We start from the raw sequence: 13,549 nt of genomic DNA on the forward strand, positions 1-13,549 counted from the left end.
TGCAAGACGGATACAAGTCACATATATATTTAATTATTATTAGTGCAATGAATACAGACTGTGCTGGTGTGCAGTTCAATATAAAACCTGCCACTAGGAGGCGATGTTGCTGCAGAAGCGCGTGTCTAAAATGCTGCTAAACTTACGGCATTTGCTCCTTTTATGAATATTTTTTTCCACTTCCTCTAAAATCAAACACATGACACAGACTTCTCAACACAATACATGCCCATTTTTATTCAAGACTTGTTCAATCCACTGTAATAGTGGCAATGGCTCTCATAAGGAGTCCAGTACAGTATTGGATCGGGTTGTATTGGACAGGGTACACTTGCGGTGAATGTTTATGAGGGATATAAAATATATACTACACATAGCGACGTCATTCAGAGCATTCAGCAGGTCAAACCTTTATCAAAGTGGCAATGCAGACAGTGGTGTATAAATGCCCAGTTAAGACACAGAGCAGAAGTTGTGTACTTTCAACATAACGTACCTCTTTCTCTGTTGCTGAAACTGTAAGGCGGTATATGTTTTTGATTTCAATGTAGGTACAGCTTTTTCGCGGTTCCACAAAATGTACAACTTAAAATGAAACTAACCAAGATAGCATCTCTGACTAATAAGTAGAAATCAAACCATGGTGTGTGGGTGTAAAAAAAAAGAAATCTTGCATGATGTGCAAACTTTTTCCGTGCAGGATAAGATGGCGACAAAGCAGCAGTAGATGCATTTAAATATTGACCTAAAGAAGACTGCAGAGATCAACGTAGAGTGGGTGGATGGTGGGAGGCAGCAGCTGAGTATGATCTCCCAGTGGAACCAGGTGGAGGCCAACGCAGCCTCATTAGACTTCGACCTTTTGTATTTAACCTGGGGGCATCACTCCAGCTTGAGCAGCTCCACGTCGAATATAAGGGTGGCGTTGGGGGGGATGACCCCGGGGTGGCCGGTCGCTCCATAAGCCATATCTGGTGTGCAGGTGATTTTCGCCCTCTGGCCCAGACTCATCTGAAGCATGGGAGGAAATGCAAAACATGACTGAGAATACTGCTCTTTAAAAATGTATTGTTATGCCGTTTTAAAGCCCCAAACAACCTCTGGTTTGTTTATTCCAGTAGAGTATAAAGTTCAACACAGATGCATGAGATAAAAAATGCAAAAAATGATATTTATTCCACATGGAAATGCAATTTGAAACAGAGTTTTTTTAATTCTTTTCGTGCCGATATTGTTCCTCAGTTGAAATCCGACATTAAAGTATGATATCTATATATACCATGGGGGGAAAAAAGTGTAGTTTTTTTTTTTTTTTAAATGCCGCCACTTAGCTTTTGAGATAATAATAAAGCATTTATTTTATATAGCAATTTTTTTCGTACTCAAAGTCACTTTACACAGCAGTTAAAATATCCTAAAAGCTGTGCAATAAAACAAATAAAAATAAATAAAAACAACTAGAACATAGAGCACACAGTGATACATTAAAAGCAGTTCTGATGGTGTTTATTGATTTTGGACCTTCCCTTCAGCACTTTAACAAAATTATTTGAAGACATCTTTTACTGTAGTGTTACAGCGCGGGACATTTAAGAATAAGAGCAGTAATTAACCGTTTGCTACGACCGCTTTAAATCACAAATACAAACGAATGCATGGCCTTCGAGCTACAACCAAAAGAGTTAAATGTGACGTAGTAATTAATGAACATAATGTCTCCGTCTCACCTGTGCTACTCCTTCCTCCCAGCCCTTGATGACCTCACTCCGTCCAATCTTGAACTTAAACGGCTTGTTCCGGTCTCGGGAGGAGTCGAACTTCTTTCCATTCTGCAGCATACCTGCACAAGAGGAAGCCACAGTGACAAAGTGCAGAGATCGGTGCAGAAACTAACCCATTCGCGGTCATCTGAGATTAATTAAAAAAAAGAGAGAGCGCACATTTATTCCCGTGGCTATTTTTAAACATCCGCGCGGCTAAATGCTCTCATGAGCGATACTGTGCCGGACCGTAATGCATTATGTCGCCCTTTTATCACAGCGGGATGCCAGATCAATGCACGCCCTTTCCTCCGCAGCTAATGTTTTGGAAAGAGGCAATTTAAGATTAAAAGGAATAAAGTAAGTCTGGCTCCAGTCTGAGGAAGTATTCTGGCGGGGCGGGAGGGGACGAGGGGTTCTTATCAGGATCTTGGGTCCGTTTCAATTACGCAAATGAACAAAGGGAATGTGAATCAGGAAGCGTTGGCCTGGTTCAGCGGATTATTTTTAAAGTTAACTAGGCCATCGCACCGCCCCGTATCTAGACCGCGGGGAGGAGTGAGGAACAAAAGGCGGAGCGGTGCCGGACTGTTCCTCCAGAGCACCGACAGACGCTGCAGATAATAACACGGGGGCCATTGAACACGACTTAAAGCGAGGGCCCCACTTCAGTCCTGCTGGCCGTCCTCCATTGAAGGACTCAGAGCTGCCATTTGAAGCAGCGTTGTGTAAATGCACCAATGCTCAGTCTGGAAATGAAGGAACGGATCTGCTTGTGGACGTTAATTGAGTTTCTAGAAAATTCACCTGACTCTGATGACATGTATCATGATCGAATATTTTATCCTCACAGCCCACTCTTAATATTATGGAAGCCCACTTCTACCACAAAAAAGAAAAAAAGTAATAATCATGACAAAAAAAGTAATAAGTATGACAAAAATAATAATAATTATGACAACAAAAAAGTAATAATGACAAAAAATAAGTCAGAATGACAAAAAAGAAGTAATAAATTCACAAAAAAAGTAAAAATGATGACAAAAAAATGTCATAATAACAAAAAAAAGTCTTAATGACAAAAAAAGAAGTCATAATTATGACAAAAAAATTATTTTATGACGGAAATAAATAAAAATATTTTTTCTTGCAGAAACGTTCGTGAGCATCCACTTGCGTTCTCTGGAGGTTGCTCTTTGCTCTTTGATTTATCTTTCTCTTGTCAACGAGTGAATTACCAGTGCTCTTACAGAAGTCATCCAGTCACATGAACGCTGCTACTGTACCGCGTCTCCCCTTTCACCCCCTCACCACCCTCACCCTCTCCCCTAAACTTAGTAGGTCCATCGTTTCCAAGTATCACAGCGGACCGGAGATCAGCGGACTCGGCCCAACCCGCGGAGTCATCAAGTGCACTCGCCGAGGCGAAGACCACCTGCTGCAGGGCATTCGAGTACAAGCTGAAGGAGGAGGGGGGAGGGGGGGGGGGGGGCAAACCTTCTCCTGCGTCAAACTGCAGACACGCAGGGTTCAGTTTACGCCGCCGCGGTTTAGCCGCTAATTAGTCTCACTGGTGTGAAAGCGCACGCCGGGAAAAACGTACATATTGCAGATAACGAGTCAATGGTAGTGGAGGTCGCGGCCTGCAGAGGGGTTATCAGCAACAGGGACTGTGGTACACACTGACAACCGGCTAAAACCAGTTTGAGAAATGGGAAGGGGGGGGGGGGGGGGTGACAATGGAGAAAACATCACCTGCTCCTTGTTTCCTGTCTAAAGAGAGCTGTGGATCCACGTAGTTCAGAGTGACGTGTCGGTAACGCATCATGTGACGTTCTGCTACTTTCAGCTCTTGCTGCAGCATATATATATATATATATATATATATATATATATATATATATATATATATATATATATATATATATATATATATATATATATATATCTACGTCCCTTCCTGAGGCTGACTCCCCCACACACTCTCTCTCCTCGTGAAAAGGATTTCACTTAATAGTGCAAAAAAAAGAGAAAAGAATTCAGTGGTCGCACAGGGGCGCGGGTATTTTTACTCAGTTTACAGTATCCTGTCTCACCCCTCGTCTAGGACGCCCCCCCCCCCCCCCCCTCCCTCCCTCGTCTTCCTCCCCTCCTCCCCCTTCTCGGCCCAAGTGTGGATGAAACGGGATGCGTGTAAAGCCATCTGTCTACAGACCTATATGTGTTGCCGGCGTTTCACAGCTGCGAACACGTTGCGCGTCTCGGTGGAGCGACTTGAGTCTCGCTCCGATGCGTTATCGGCGGTATTTTTGGCTCAGACAAACAAATGGCGAATTCACCCTCGCAGCGGCTTGAAAATGATCTTCGGCAAAAAGGTTTACGAGATAATATTAAGGGTGTCATTACGACACGCCCCTTGAATAGAGGGCGGATTCTCCTGGGGTTCCTTTAAGAACTCTTTTTGGAAGAAGGAGTTCTTCAAGGGTTGATGAAAGCATGAGTGTTAAAGGGAGAAAGCCCCCCTAAAAATTAATTGTTGTGCACCCGGCCCTTTAGGGTTCTAGAGGGAACATTTGGGCCATAAAAAGGGTTCTAGGTAGAACCCCATGGCTGGGTTCTAGATGAAAATCTTGGAAAAGGAAAGAGTATCTATCCTTAGAAGGTGGAAATGATGGAATTTCACAGATTTCTGAACCCTTAATGTTCGGTTCTCGGTAGAATCCTTAATAAAAGGAACAAAACCAAACAAGATATGAGGATATCGGCACAAAAACCCTCAAGGTTCTAGCTAGCTAGCGCCTTGTATTTAACACACAAGTTAAAACTGAAGAAAGATATGAGGTTTCAGGTTCTTTCAGTGGACACACCTGCAGGGTTTGCAGGAAAAGTATTCAGACGTCTAAATATTGAATGACGTGCAGCATATAAACTAGTTTCTGTCTTTCTTTAGGCTCTGCAACCTTGGGATTGAACACTTCCGACGGCATTCAATCACAACATTCTCCCATGGAAGGCCTCTATCTATTTATGTGTCTCTCTCACACACACACACACACACACACACACACACACACACACACAGCAAGAGCCATTGGGTCTCAGCTTCAGCACGTTTCGTGGCGAAGTCTGGAGCTCAAACATGGTAAGGAAAGACGTCCACATTTAGGCATGACATCATATCCGAGGGGGATAAGAGGGGGGAGGGGCCTGTTGCCCCCAGAGCTCACGCCCTCTCGTCAGTGGAGACCGACAAGGCTGTTTATCCTCACGGCCTAGTGCCAGACACAGAAACCCCCAAAGGCTGCTGTCGGTGTTCGATATTCGGGCGGCTTCCATGTTTCTTCCTTCAGAGATTGAGAGCGCCTGACACCGGGAGGAATGAGCTGTCCTCCCTTCAAAATCTATAATCCGGCCCTTTGATTCACCGTTTGGCTTTTCAAGCTTCTGATCAGTCCGTGTACATTTGTAACCGGCTCAGTGGGCGAGTGGTTTCCCATCCATTTTGTGTGGGGGAAGTCACTCTCTCTCTCCTGACCCATCTCTGATTCTCTGAGCTCTCTGCTGTCTGGAAAGCCAACACCAGCTCAGTGGAGGGTGCAGACTGTAAGGGGGCTTGTGTCCCCGTTCGACAGCCATTACCAGCGCTATCTCTTGATCAGATCTTGAACTAATCTTGTATTTCAGCTTTTAAATAAACCAAATGTGTGTCGGTGTCCTCCTCTGCTGCGGCCGACTGACCTGAGAAGTAAGGTGTGTATTCTTGAATCCTCACTAAATCCTGGAAAACTTACTGTGGCTGAGCGTATACTAGCAAAAAAAAAAGCTATAAAGCTGCATTCTCTCTCCTGACCACCAGGGGGCGACTCCTCTGGTTGTATAGAAGTCTATATCTACTTCTCTCTTGATGTATTCCCTCAGTAAACATTGTAAACATGAGTTTATGTCTCAATCTGTAGTTTCAAGTCTTCTTCTATACAGCGTGATGTTTATTTCATAGAGTCAAATTGGAGTTTACGGCGTTTCTACATCCATATGGTCACGAACAATCACAAAAACTCTTGATGAAATTTAACAAAGGAAGAAAGAAAAAAACCTCTTTGAGTCATTGCTGTATGATGAGCGACTTGCTTACAGGTGCATACGAACACTACTTATTACAAAACACAAATGCTCTAATCTTCGCCCACAAGACCACATTCTTCTGCTAATCTTTGAGCTGGCGTTCAACACTAAAGCATTACACACATACACACACAGTGTACAGCGCTACCTTTAAATACCAGTACATTCTTTTCCATCAACCGACCCACTGCAAACACAAAACAACAATATATTTACAGCTCTTTTTTTGTGTTGAGATAAGATCCCTTGCATTCGCTCAGCTCTGGATTTCTTTTTTGTTGTTTTTGCGATACCAGGAGCTTTTGGGTAAATGAAGAAAAGCCTGGAGACATTCAGGGAGGTGATCATTACAATAGAAAACAGACGAGACAATGGAGGAACAGGATCCACGATAGCAATGACCCGAGGGGTGGGGTTGAAGTGGTTTGAGCTCATTTACTCATGATATTGTGTGTGAGAGTGAAACAACACCACCGGGGCCTGAGGGGGAACAACTTTTTCTTCCAACAATTCAACATTTGTTGACTATCATCACAAAGACACGAGTCAAACAAAGCGGGAAACTCCCTCTATGCTTTGAGAAAAGTGAAGCTAAAGTGAAGCAAATCACGAGCATCAGGAGGGCAATATGCACGCACACACAGTAGGATACAACAACTCTCACACACTGTCAAAACCTGTTTACCACAGAGTCAAAGCCAGTGGGTGTGCGACAACTTTTATAGCCGTGTTATAACAGATAGCCAGACAGGCTGATGACTGAACCGGGTTGTGTTTACTTTCTGTCTGACCTAGTTGTCTGGGCTGCCAACCCCCGCGGCACCTAATAACCCAATTTTTTTTTCATCCAAAAAAAAAGAAGAAAAAAAAAGTCTCATAGCGTCTCGCTGCCCCGGCACACAACAAAAAAAATTTGGGCAATCTGACAGGAGACAAAGACGGAGGGAGGGAGAGGGTGTGTGTCTGTGTGTCTGTGCACATGCACAAGTCTATATGTGCAAGTTGCAACAGCCTCTAAAATGACATTGACAGCGTGAGACAGACAGATTCCTCCGACGAAACAAAAGGAAAAGAAATTAAGATTTTTCTGGGTGGGGTGCCGTGCTGCACCCTGTCCTTTCTGTGAAACCTTTAGACGCCACAGACACACAGACACACACACACACACACACACACACACACACACACAGGTGCATACACGTCTTGCAGACTGTGCACACTTTTGAGGGCGCAGGGCAAACTGCAAATTGAGCCGTGCCGCTCTCCAGGTGACTGTACGAAAAAAAAGACAATAAAGAAAAACATGCAAACGGACACAATTTCCTCTCTCAACAAGGAGGATTGCCAAAAGCAAAGAGGGGGAGGGAGGGTCCGTTAGTTACCTATGTAATGCACAACACACGCCTGGCCCTTCTTTGGAAATGTTCTTCCTGTTGAGAAGAGAGAGAGAGAGAGAGAGAGAGAGAGAGAGAGAGAGAGAGAGAGAGAGAGAGAGAGAGAGAGAGAGAGAGAATAAGTGTTATTGTGTCACCTGCAACTGAAACTCATCTTGTGGATGAACAATGCCTCTGTTAGGTCTGCTGAGAGGCTCCTGGCAGGAACACCAGAGCAATATACACGCAGACATGTTGAAGTATGATAATGCATGTCAGTCACATGCACATTTTTATTAAATTAAAACAGCCTGAGTTCTTCTTTTTTTTATTCTCAGGTAAAGTGGCTATAAAGCCAGTTAGCTTGTGAGCAAAATCACACATTGTACAGTCACGTCAAGTGTGTATAATACTATCATAATAAACGTAACTTTATATTTTATAAATTATGTTGATATTTGACACAATTTGAGTGACATAACAGGGGGAACTCCGGAGGGCCCCCACCCTCCTCCTACCACCAACACGTCCAAGCAACCACCCCCGCATCAAAGCCCACACAAGCGGATACATCAACTCACCATCACCGGGGGATATAGTCTCGACTTCCACGCCCATGGTGGTGCTACAGTACTTCAATATTTAGCTCTGAAACATACAGCCTTAAAAAATAAAAAATAGCCGTTTTATCGACAGCAAATGTCGCCCGTGAAGCAGCTACAATTCGCGGCTGTGTGATGATCGGTGGAAACCATGTATTCACCCGACCACTGCCTCTGACTGGTAGCTTGCAGCAGCCAAGATGAACTACCGAACGCTACTTTGTAGCGCGAGACGGCGGAGAGATCTTCAACTGCAACGGCGTGCGTCGTCTTCAGACACTTTGCGTCAGAAAAAAACGCTCCGCGTCACACGGCCGACGTCACGTCAGCCGTTATCTCGTGTCATTTTATTTTTTATTTTTTTCACTTCGTGGTAAACTCACGTTATGTTCTTCATTATATATATATATTTATTATTATTACTTTCTTTTATTTATTTTTCGCTCGTTTTTTAGTCCGGACTGGCGGGAAGACGCTATGACTAAACTACATATCCCAGGATGCACGTTGCGTCAGAATAACGCTCCGCGTCACACGGCTGGCGTCACGTCAGCCGTTATCTTGTGTCATTTTTTATTTTTTTATTTCTTGGTTAGCTCACGTTATATTCTTTATTATTGTTAATTTATTATATTTATTATTCGCTCAGTTCTTTTTTTGGTCCGCTTTGGCGGGAAGACGCTATGACTAAACTGCATGTCCCAGAATGCACCGGTAATGCCGGTTTAGTTTTGCTTCCGAGTCACCGAGACATGAGCTTTTCAGACACATTTCAACCGGTAAAAACGTGATTTATTGGATGGGGGAAACTGTCTTTCAGCTCTTCAGATGGATTCCACGTGAGATGGTTATGCTTTTATAAGGTTTGTGTAGATATTCACACCAATTAGTAGCCACAACGTTAGTTTATTAAGCTAATGCTAAAGGTAAACATTAGCCTAAGTTAAATAACTTTGGAAATTATTTCTTGTTGAGTGTCTCATAATGATAACTTCATCTTGTAATATATCCTCGACTGTGTTAACTCTGTTTTCTCTATAGTCTATATCCTCTATTTTTGTGCATGTGATGAGGAACACATTCTCTATTTCCACGAGGGGACGACCTAGTTGCTTTAAAGGGATCATTGGCAGTTTCCACACATGGTATCGTTAATGCCCTGAGGTCCTGACAGGATCGGTGTGTCGTTAAGGTCGTTCAGGGGTAAGCAGCTAGAAGTGTTCGTCACCACTGCCTCAGCTCAGGCCGAGGGGATTAAGGCATGAACGTGGAAGGAGACACGAGAGGCTTTTGCTATTCTTAATCTGCATAGGTATAGGCAAAGACAACAGAAGCTACTCGAGTGCAAGGACCCAATCAGACCGGATAGGTCTCAGTCCTCAATGTGAACTCCCTGAGTCACATTTTTTTCATCCTCTTTCTGCAGAAGCGTCTTCCCCACCTGCTCGGGATGGATCTCGGCAAGGCAAAGCTGCTCCGGTCGGGTCTGAACACTCTGCACCAAGCCATCCACCCTGTGCACGGCATCGCCTGGACGGACGGCAAGCAGGTCTGCCTCACTTCTCTCTTCCTCACCAATGGGGAGGTGAATTTCGGGGACACCAACGTCATCGGGCAGTTCGAGCACGTCCTCGGGCTCTTCTGGGGCCCGCTGTGCTGCCCGGACTCCCCCGCCCTGCTCGCCGTCCAGCACAAGAAACACGTCACCGTGTGGCAGCTGCAGCTCAGCGCGCTGGAGCAGAACAAGCTGCTGTGCACGCAGACCTGCGAGATGAGCGAGCCGTTCCCTCTGCTCTCCCAGGGCTGTGTGTGGCACCCGAAACTGGACGTCCTGGTCGTGCTGACCAAGAAGGACACGTCGTTGCTGTTCTCCGTCAGAGTGGACAACCGGAGGATCAAAGCGGACATCAAAGGCAGCGGACTCATCCACTGCGCGTGCTGGACGAAGGACGGCACGCGCCTGGTGGTGGCCATAGGAAGCTCCCTGCACTCGTACATCTGGAACGACATCCAGAAGAGTCTGGTGGCCTGCTCCTTCTGCCCCATCTTCGATGTGGGAGGCTACATCTGTGCCATCGAGGCCACGGGGGAGGCTCAAGTAGCGGTGGCCACGGAGCTGCCTCTGGACAAAATCTGCGGGCTGAACGCCGGCATGGCCTTCGACATGGCGTCGGAGTCCGGGTCCCCGCCGGCATGCGGCTCGCACGTGGTCCTGACGGAAGACGACAACGCGGTGGACTCGAGGAGGAGATCTTTCGAGTCGGAGAGGTCCTTCCTCCCCAGCTCGGGCCCTCTAGACCTCACCCACCTGCTGGCGAGGCACCGGCGCTCCGACCCCAGCCCCCTTCTCAACCTGCGCCGCAGAGACACCATGACGGGCTCGGGCCAGGACTCCTCGCACCTCATCCTGGTCACCTACGAGCGCAAAGTCACCACCAGCCGCAAAGTCAGCATCCCCGGGATCCTGGTTCCCGACATCGTGGCATTCGACCCGCGCGGCTCCACCGTCGCCGTGGCCTCCAACACCTGCAACATGGTGCTGGTGTACTGCATCACGGCCTCCGCCATGCCCAACATCCAGCAGATCTCTCTGCAGACCAACGAGAGGCCCAAAGGGGTATGCTTCCTCAACGACAAGATGCTGCTGCTGATGGTGGGCCGGCAGAAGTCCAACGACCCGGCCTTCCTCCCCTCTTCCAACACAGACAAGTACGTCCTCCGCCTTGTAGCCAAAGAGCTGATGTCCGACGGAGAGACTCCAAGCACACCGCCCCCCTCGGCTCTCAACCGCGAGTCCGCTTGTATTTTAAGCGCGAGGATTAGGAGGCACTCGGAGCACCAATGCAAAGACGACAGGGAGCACCCGGGGATAAAGGATTTGGTGTTACCAGGTGGGGGAGTGTTTCGCTCCGCGGGCAACAGGCGCAAGCTGGTAGAGGAGGTGAGGAGCGGCGAGTCCAGCCCCGTTGCCAGCTCTGTGGACTTCTCCGAGCGAGCGCCGTCCAGCGCCTCCTCCTCCTCCGTCGCGGTGGAGAACTTCGACATGGACCACGTCAACCGCATGAGCAGCCTGGCGGTGGCCGGCCAGCTCAGCAGGGACTCCAGCCGGGCCGGCTCGCCGCGCCACGAGCCGTCAGACAAGATCCACACGGACCCGACGACGCCGCCCTACGCCGACAGGGCCGTGGGCCCCGCCAGGGAGCGAGCGCTGGAGCAGCTGGTCCTCAACATGGAGAGGCTCTTCACGCGCTTCGCAGACGTACAGCAGTGCCTGACGGAAATCAGAGATTACAACCAGAACGGCAAGAAGGCCCCGAGCGTCTACCCCGGCGCCGCCGAACCCCCGTACGTCAACGTCACATGCCAGGTATGTCATGTACGCTTCTGCTCGCCCACATTTATTCTGTTTATTCGCAACTGACGGAGATGAAAAACCCCAAAACTAGAGAGGAAGAGGCTGTCGCTCGAGAGGCTTTAACGGCTTATTCGGCGTGAATTTACACTTTGAGGATTTGACGGAAATACCCGGAGCGGTTCGATGTGTTCCAGACGCACGATGACGGTTTGCTTGATTGTCAAGTATCAGATCAGGAGTTGTGGATTAACCGTTGCGATGGCACTCAGTCGGACTTAGTGGATTCATTCTCGATGGCGACCGCTTTCACTTTTCTTTGCTCTCCCCTTCTCTCGTGCAGAAGCAGCTGTCGGAGAACGTCTTCATCGACGAGCGGAGGCCGGTGCTGCTGTGCGAAGGGAAGGTGTGTCTGCGCGTCCTCCAAGACCTCTTCAACCTCACGATCGTGGAGATGATGTACGGTACGTGTAGCATCGTTTCTTTTTTTTTTTTTAATGTATTTGTAGGGTCATAAGTAGGGTTTGGGAGATAATTCACTTTATTGTCTTGGCGTGATCAAATCATGTTTGTAGATACACATTTACGCAGTTTAAATTGATCATAACGAGCAGATACTGACTCAAACTTCACCTTTTAGATAAAAAACAAACTTAACTTAAACTGATTACATCGTATTAGTAGCATGTAAACAATATTTATTCTGTCTTTCTCTGTAATTTCACATAAAAATGTTTTCTTCATTCGGCGCTTTTCCTTTGTCAGATATTTAATTCACACCAAAAAATGTATCGTGTCGTCATTCCATGCAGACTTTTTATTGACTAAACTACCAAAACGCATGCCATATCCTAAATATATATCACATTACCACGATATGAAATACATCGTACGTCCTTTTAAACTTCAAAGGCGCTAAATGCTAAAGTCAAAGCCTCGTTATTGCCTCCACACGGCTCTCAACATGGCGGCGGACGAGCCGGTGGGTCCCAGCTAACGGCACAAATCACCGTGTCTTGCCTGTGAGATTGTTTTGAGTCTACGAGGGTGAACAACCTCTTCCTCTGAAGTCCTCACCCCGAGAGCGTCTTCAGCTCGTGTGATGAGCGTCACCTGGAAGTCATCAGATAGAACAAGCCGTACTCAAGTTTCCCTCATTCAGGATGCCTTCTTAATGGATAAAGAGTCTCATATTGTCCTCGTACAATCTTAAACCACACACCCTCGCATTGTCGTCCCCACGCTATAATTGGACGTGATTAAAAGCCTAACTCGGATTACGAGCTTTAAAACAAAAGCGGCTTACTGCGTTTTAATGAGCGTAGAGTTTTTTCGCTGCTGTAGTGACTCGCTGTCCCGAACCGAGACGCGGCAGCGTGCGATGGATGTCTCAAAAACGCCGTTCTCGTGTGCTTCCCTCCAGGTCCGCTGTGGGTGGTGCTCGTGTCGGACGCCGACGGCTTCGTGCCTCTGGCGTTCAAGCCCAAAGAGGAACTCACGGTGCGCAACGGGAAGAGGAAATCCACCCTGCGGACCCCCGGGAGTCCGGAGACCTCCGTCCCGTCGAGTCCGGCTCCCGGCCAGAGCCCCAACACCACCACAGAGTTCTCCACGTAGCATGAACTCAACTCTCATTTGACTGGATCCAATACGCAGCAAGTTGTATATGTTTGAGGAGCAGTAGCGAGTTGAGAAAGGGCTTCCTGTTCGGGTGTGTGATGTTTACGGGTCGCTGATTTTGACGTGAAAGCGTACCCCAAAAGGACGCGCTTCCTCCGAAAGTCTCGTCCACAAAAATTGCAGCTCCATCGTGGAGGACGGCGATCGTTAGTGCCAACAGCTTCCAGTATGTTTTAGAGACGTTCAACACATCCTGCTGTCCTGGTCAAAGGACCAGTAGAGGCTTGAGTTGTGATGTAAATGCTTTGTTTGTTCTGTTACGACTGAAAACCCCTCTAAAATGTCTGGATTGGCACTTTTACGCCCTCAAAGGAACGCGTTGCACACAGGTTGGATCCAACAACACCATGCAACACTCTGTTGTGTGAAATCACATCTACAATGTTGTTAAACGCAGTTGAAGCACTTTTTCCTTCCACATCTGTAGCGTCACGGAGCGCAGTGACACAACCGACCACTAGAGGGGGCGAGACTCAACAGAAAGGAACCCGGCGTTGCAGTAAAGGGTTAAATCCCGGAGACCAAATCAGTGTGAACGTCTTGTTTTGAAAAACAAACACATCTTTTGGTAGCATTTTGAATATTAAACCTGCTTCACTAGCGTGCACTCTCTTCGTGTGTTGCTTTTTTTTACTCCAGTGAAGAAACACGACGCTTAAC

General features: G+C 47.1%; 2 protein-coding genes across 2 annotated transcripts; one reads left to right on the plus strand and one right to left on the minus strand.

Annotated features, from left to right (window-relative positions):
• Positions 1-210: 210 nt before the first annotated feature.
• fkbp1b (FKBP prolyl isomerase 1B) lies at positions 211-8,116 on the minus strand. Its single transcript, XM_068577669.1, has 4 exons — positions 7,837-8,116; positions 7,265-7,312; positions 1,728-1,840; positions 211-1,011 (listed from the first exon to the last, which is right to left on the minus strand). The coding sequence occupies exons 1-4, from the start codon at positions 7,871-7,873 to the stop codon at positions 883-885; spliced, it is 327 nt and encodes a 108-aa protein (XP_068433770.1). The 5' UTR covers positions 7,874-8,116; the 3' UTR covers positions 211-882.
• Positions 8,117-8,575: 459 nt separating this feature from the next.
• On the plus strand, positions 8,576-13,494 carry wdcp (WD repeat and coiled coil containing). The gene is made up of 4 exons (XM_068577146.1): positions 8,576-8,720; positions 9,284-11,224; positions 11,553-11,673; positions 12,633-13,494. The coding sequence occupies exons 2-4, from the start codon at positions 9,308-9,310 to the stop codon at positions 12,824-12,826; spliced, it is 2,232 nt and encodes a 743-aa protein (XP_068433247.1). The 5' UTR covers positions 8,576-8,720; positions 9,284-9,307; the 3' UTR covers positions 12,827-13,494.
• The last annotated feature ends 55 nt before the right edge of the window (positions 13,495-13,549 follow it).

This window comes from Clinocottus analis, unplaced genomic scaffold (genome assembly GCF_023055335.1).
Source record: "Clinocottus analis isolate CAN_PGR_092001 unplaced genomic scaffold, fCliAna1.0.p SCAF_15, whole genome shotgun sequence".
Taxonomy (NCBI): Eukaryota; Metazoa; Chordata; class Actinopteri; order Perciformes; family Cottidae; genus Clinocottus; species Clinocottus analis.

Excerpts from the sequence above, each read along its gene's own strand:
- fkbp1b (XM_068577669.1), bottom strand. The coding sequence starts at position 7,873 with ATGGGCGTGGAAGTCGAGACTATATCCCCCGGTGATG. Across the intron at positions 7,313-7,836 it reads GACTATATCCCCCGGTGATG|GAAGAACATTTCCAAAGAAG; the intron begins GTGAGTTGATGT and ends TCTTCTCAACAG. Across the intron at positions 1,841-7,264 it reads GTGTGTTGTGCATTACATAG|GTATGCTGCAGAATGGAAAG; the intron begins GTAACTAACGGA and ends CCTCTTGTGCAG.
- wdcp (XM_068577146.1), top strand. The coding sequence starts at position 9,308 with ATGGATCTCGGCAAGGCAAAGCTGCTCCGGTCGGGTCTGAACACTCTG. Across the intron at positions 11,225-11,552 it reads ACGTCAACGTCACATGCCAG|AAGCAGCTGTCGGAGAACGT; the intron begins GTATGTCATGTA and ends TCTCTCGTGCAG. Across the intron at positions 11,674-12,632 it reads GATCGTGGAGATGATGTACG|GTCCGCTGTGGGTGGTGCTC; the intron begins GTACGTGTAGCA and ends GCTTCCCTCCAG.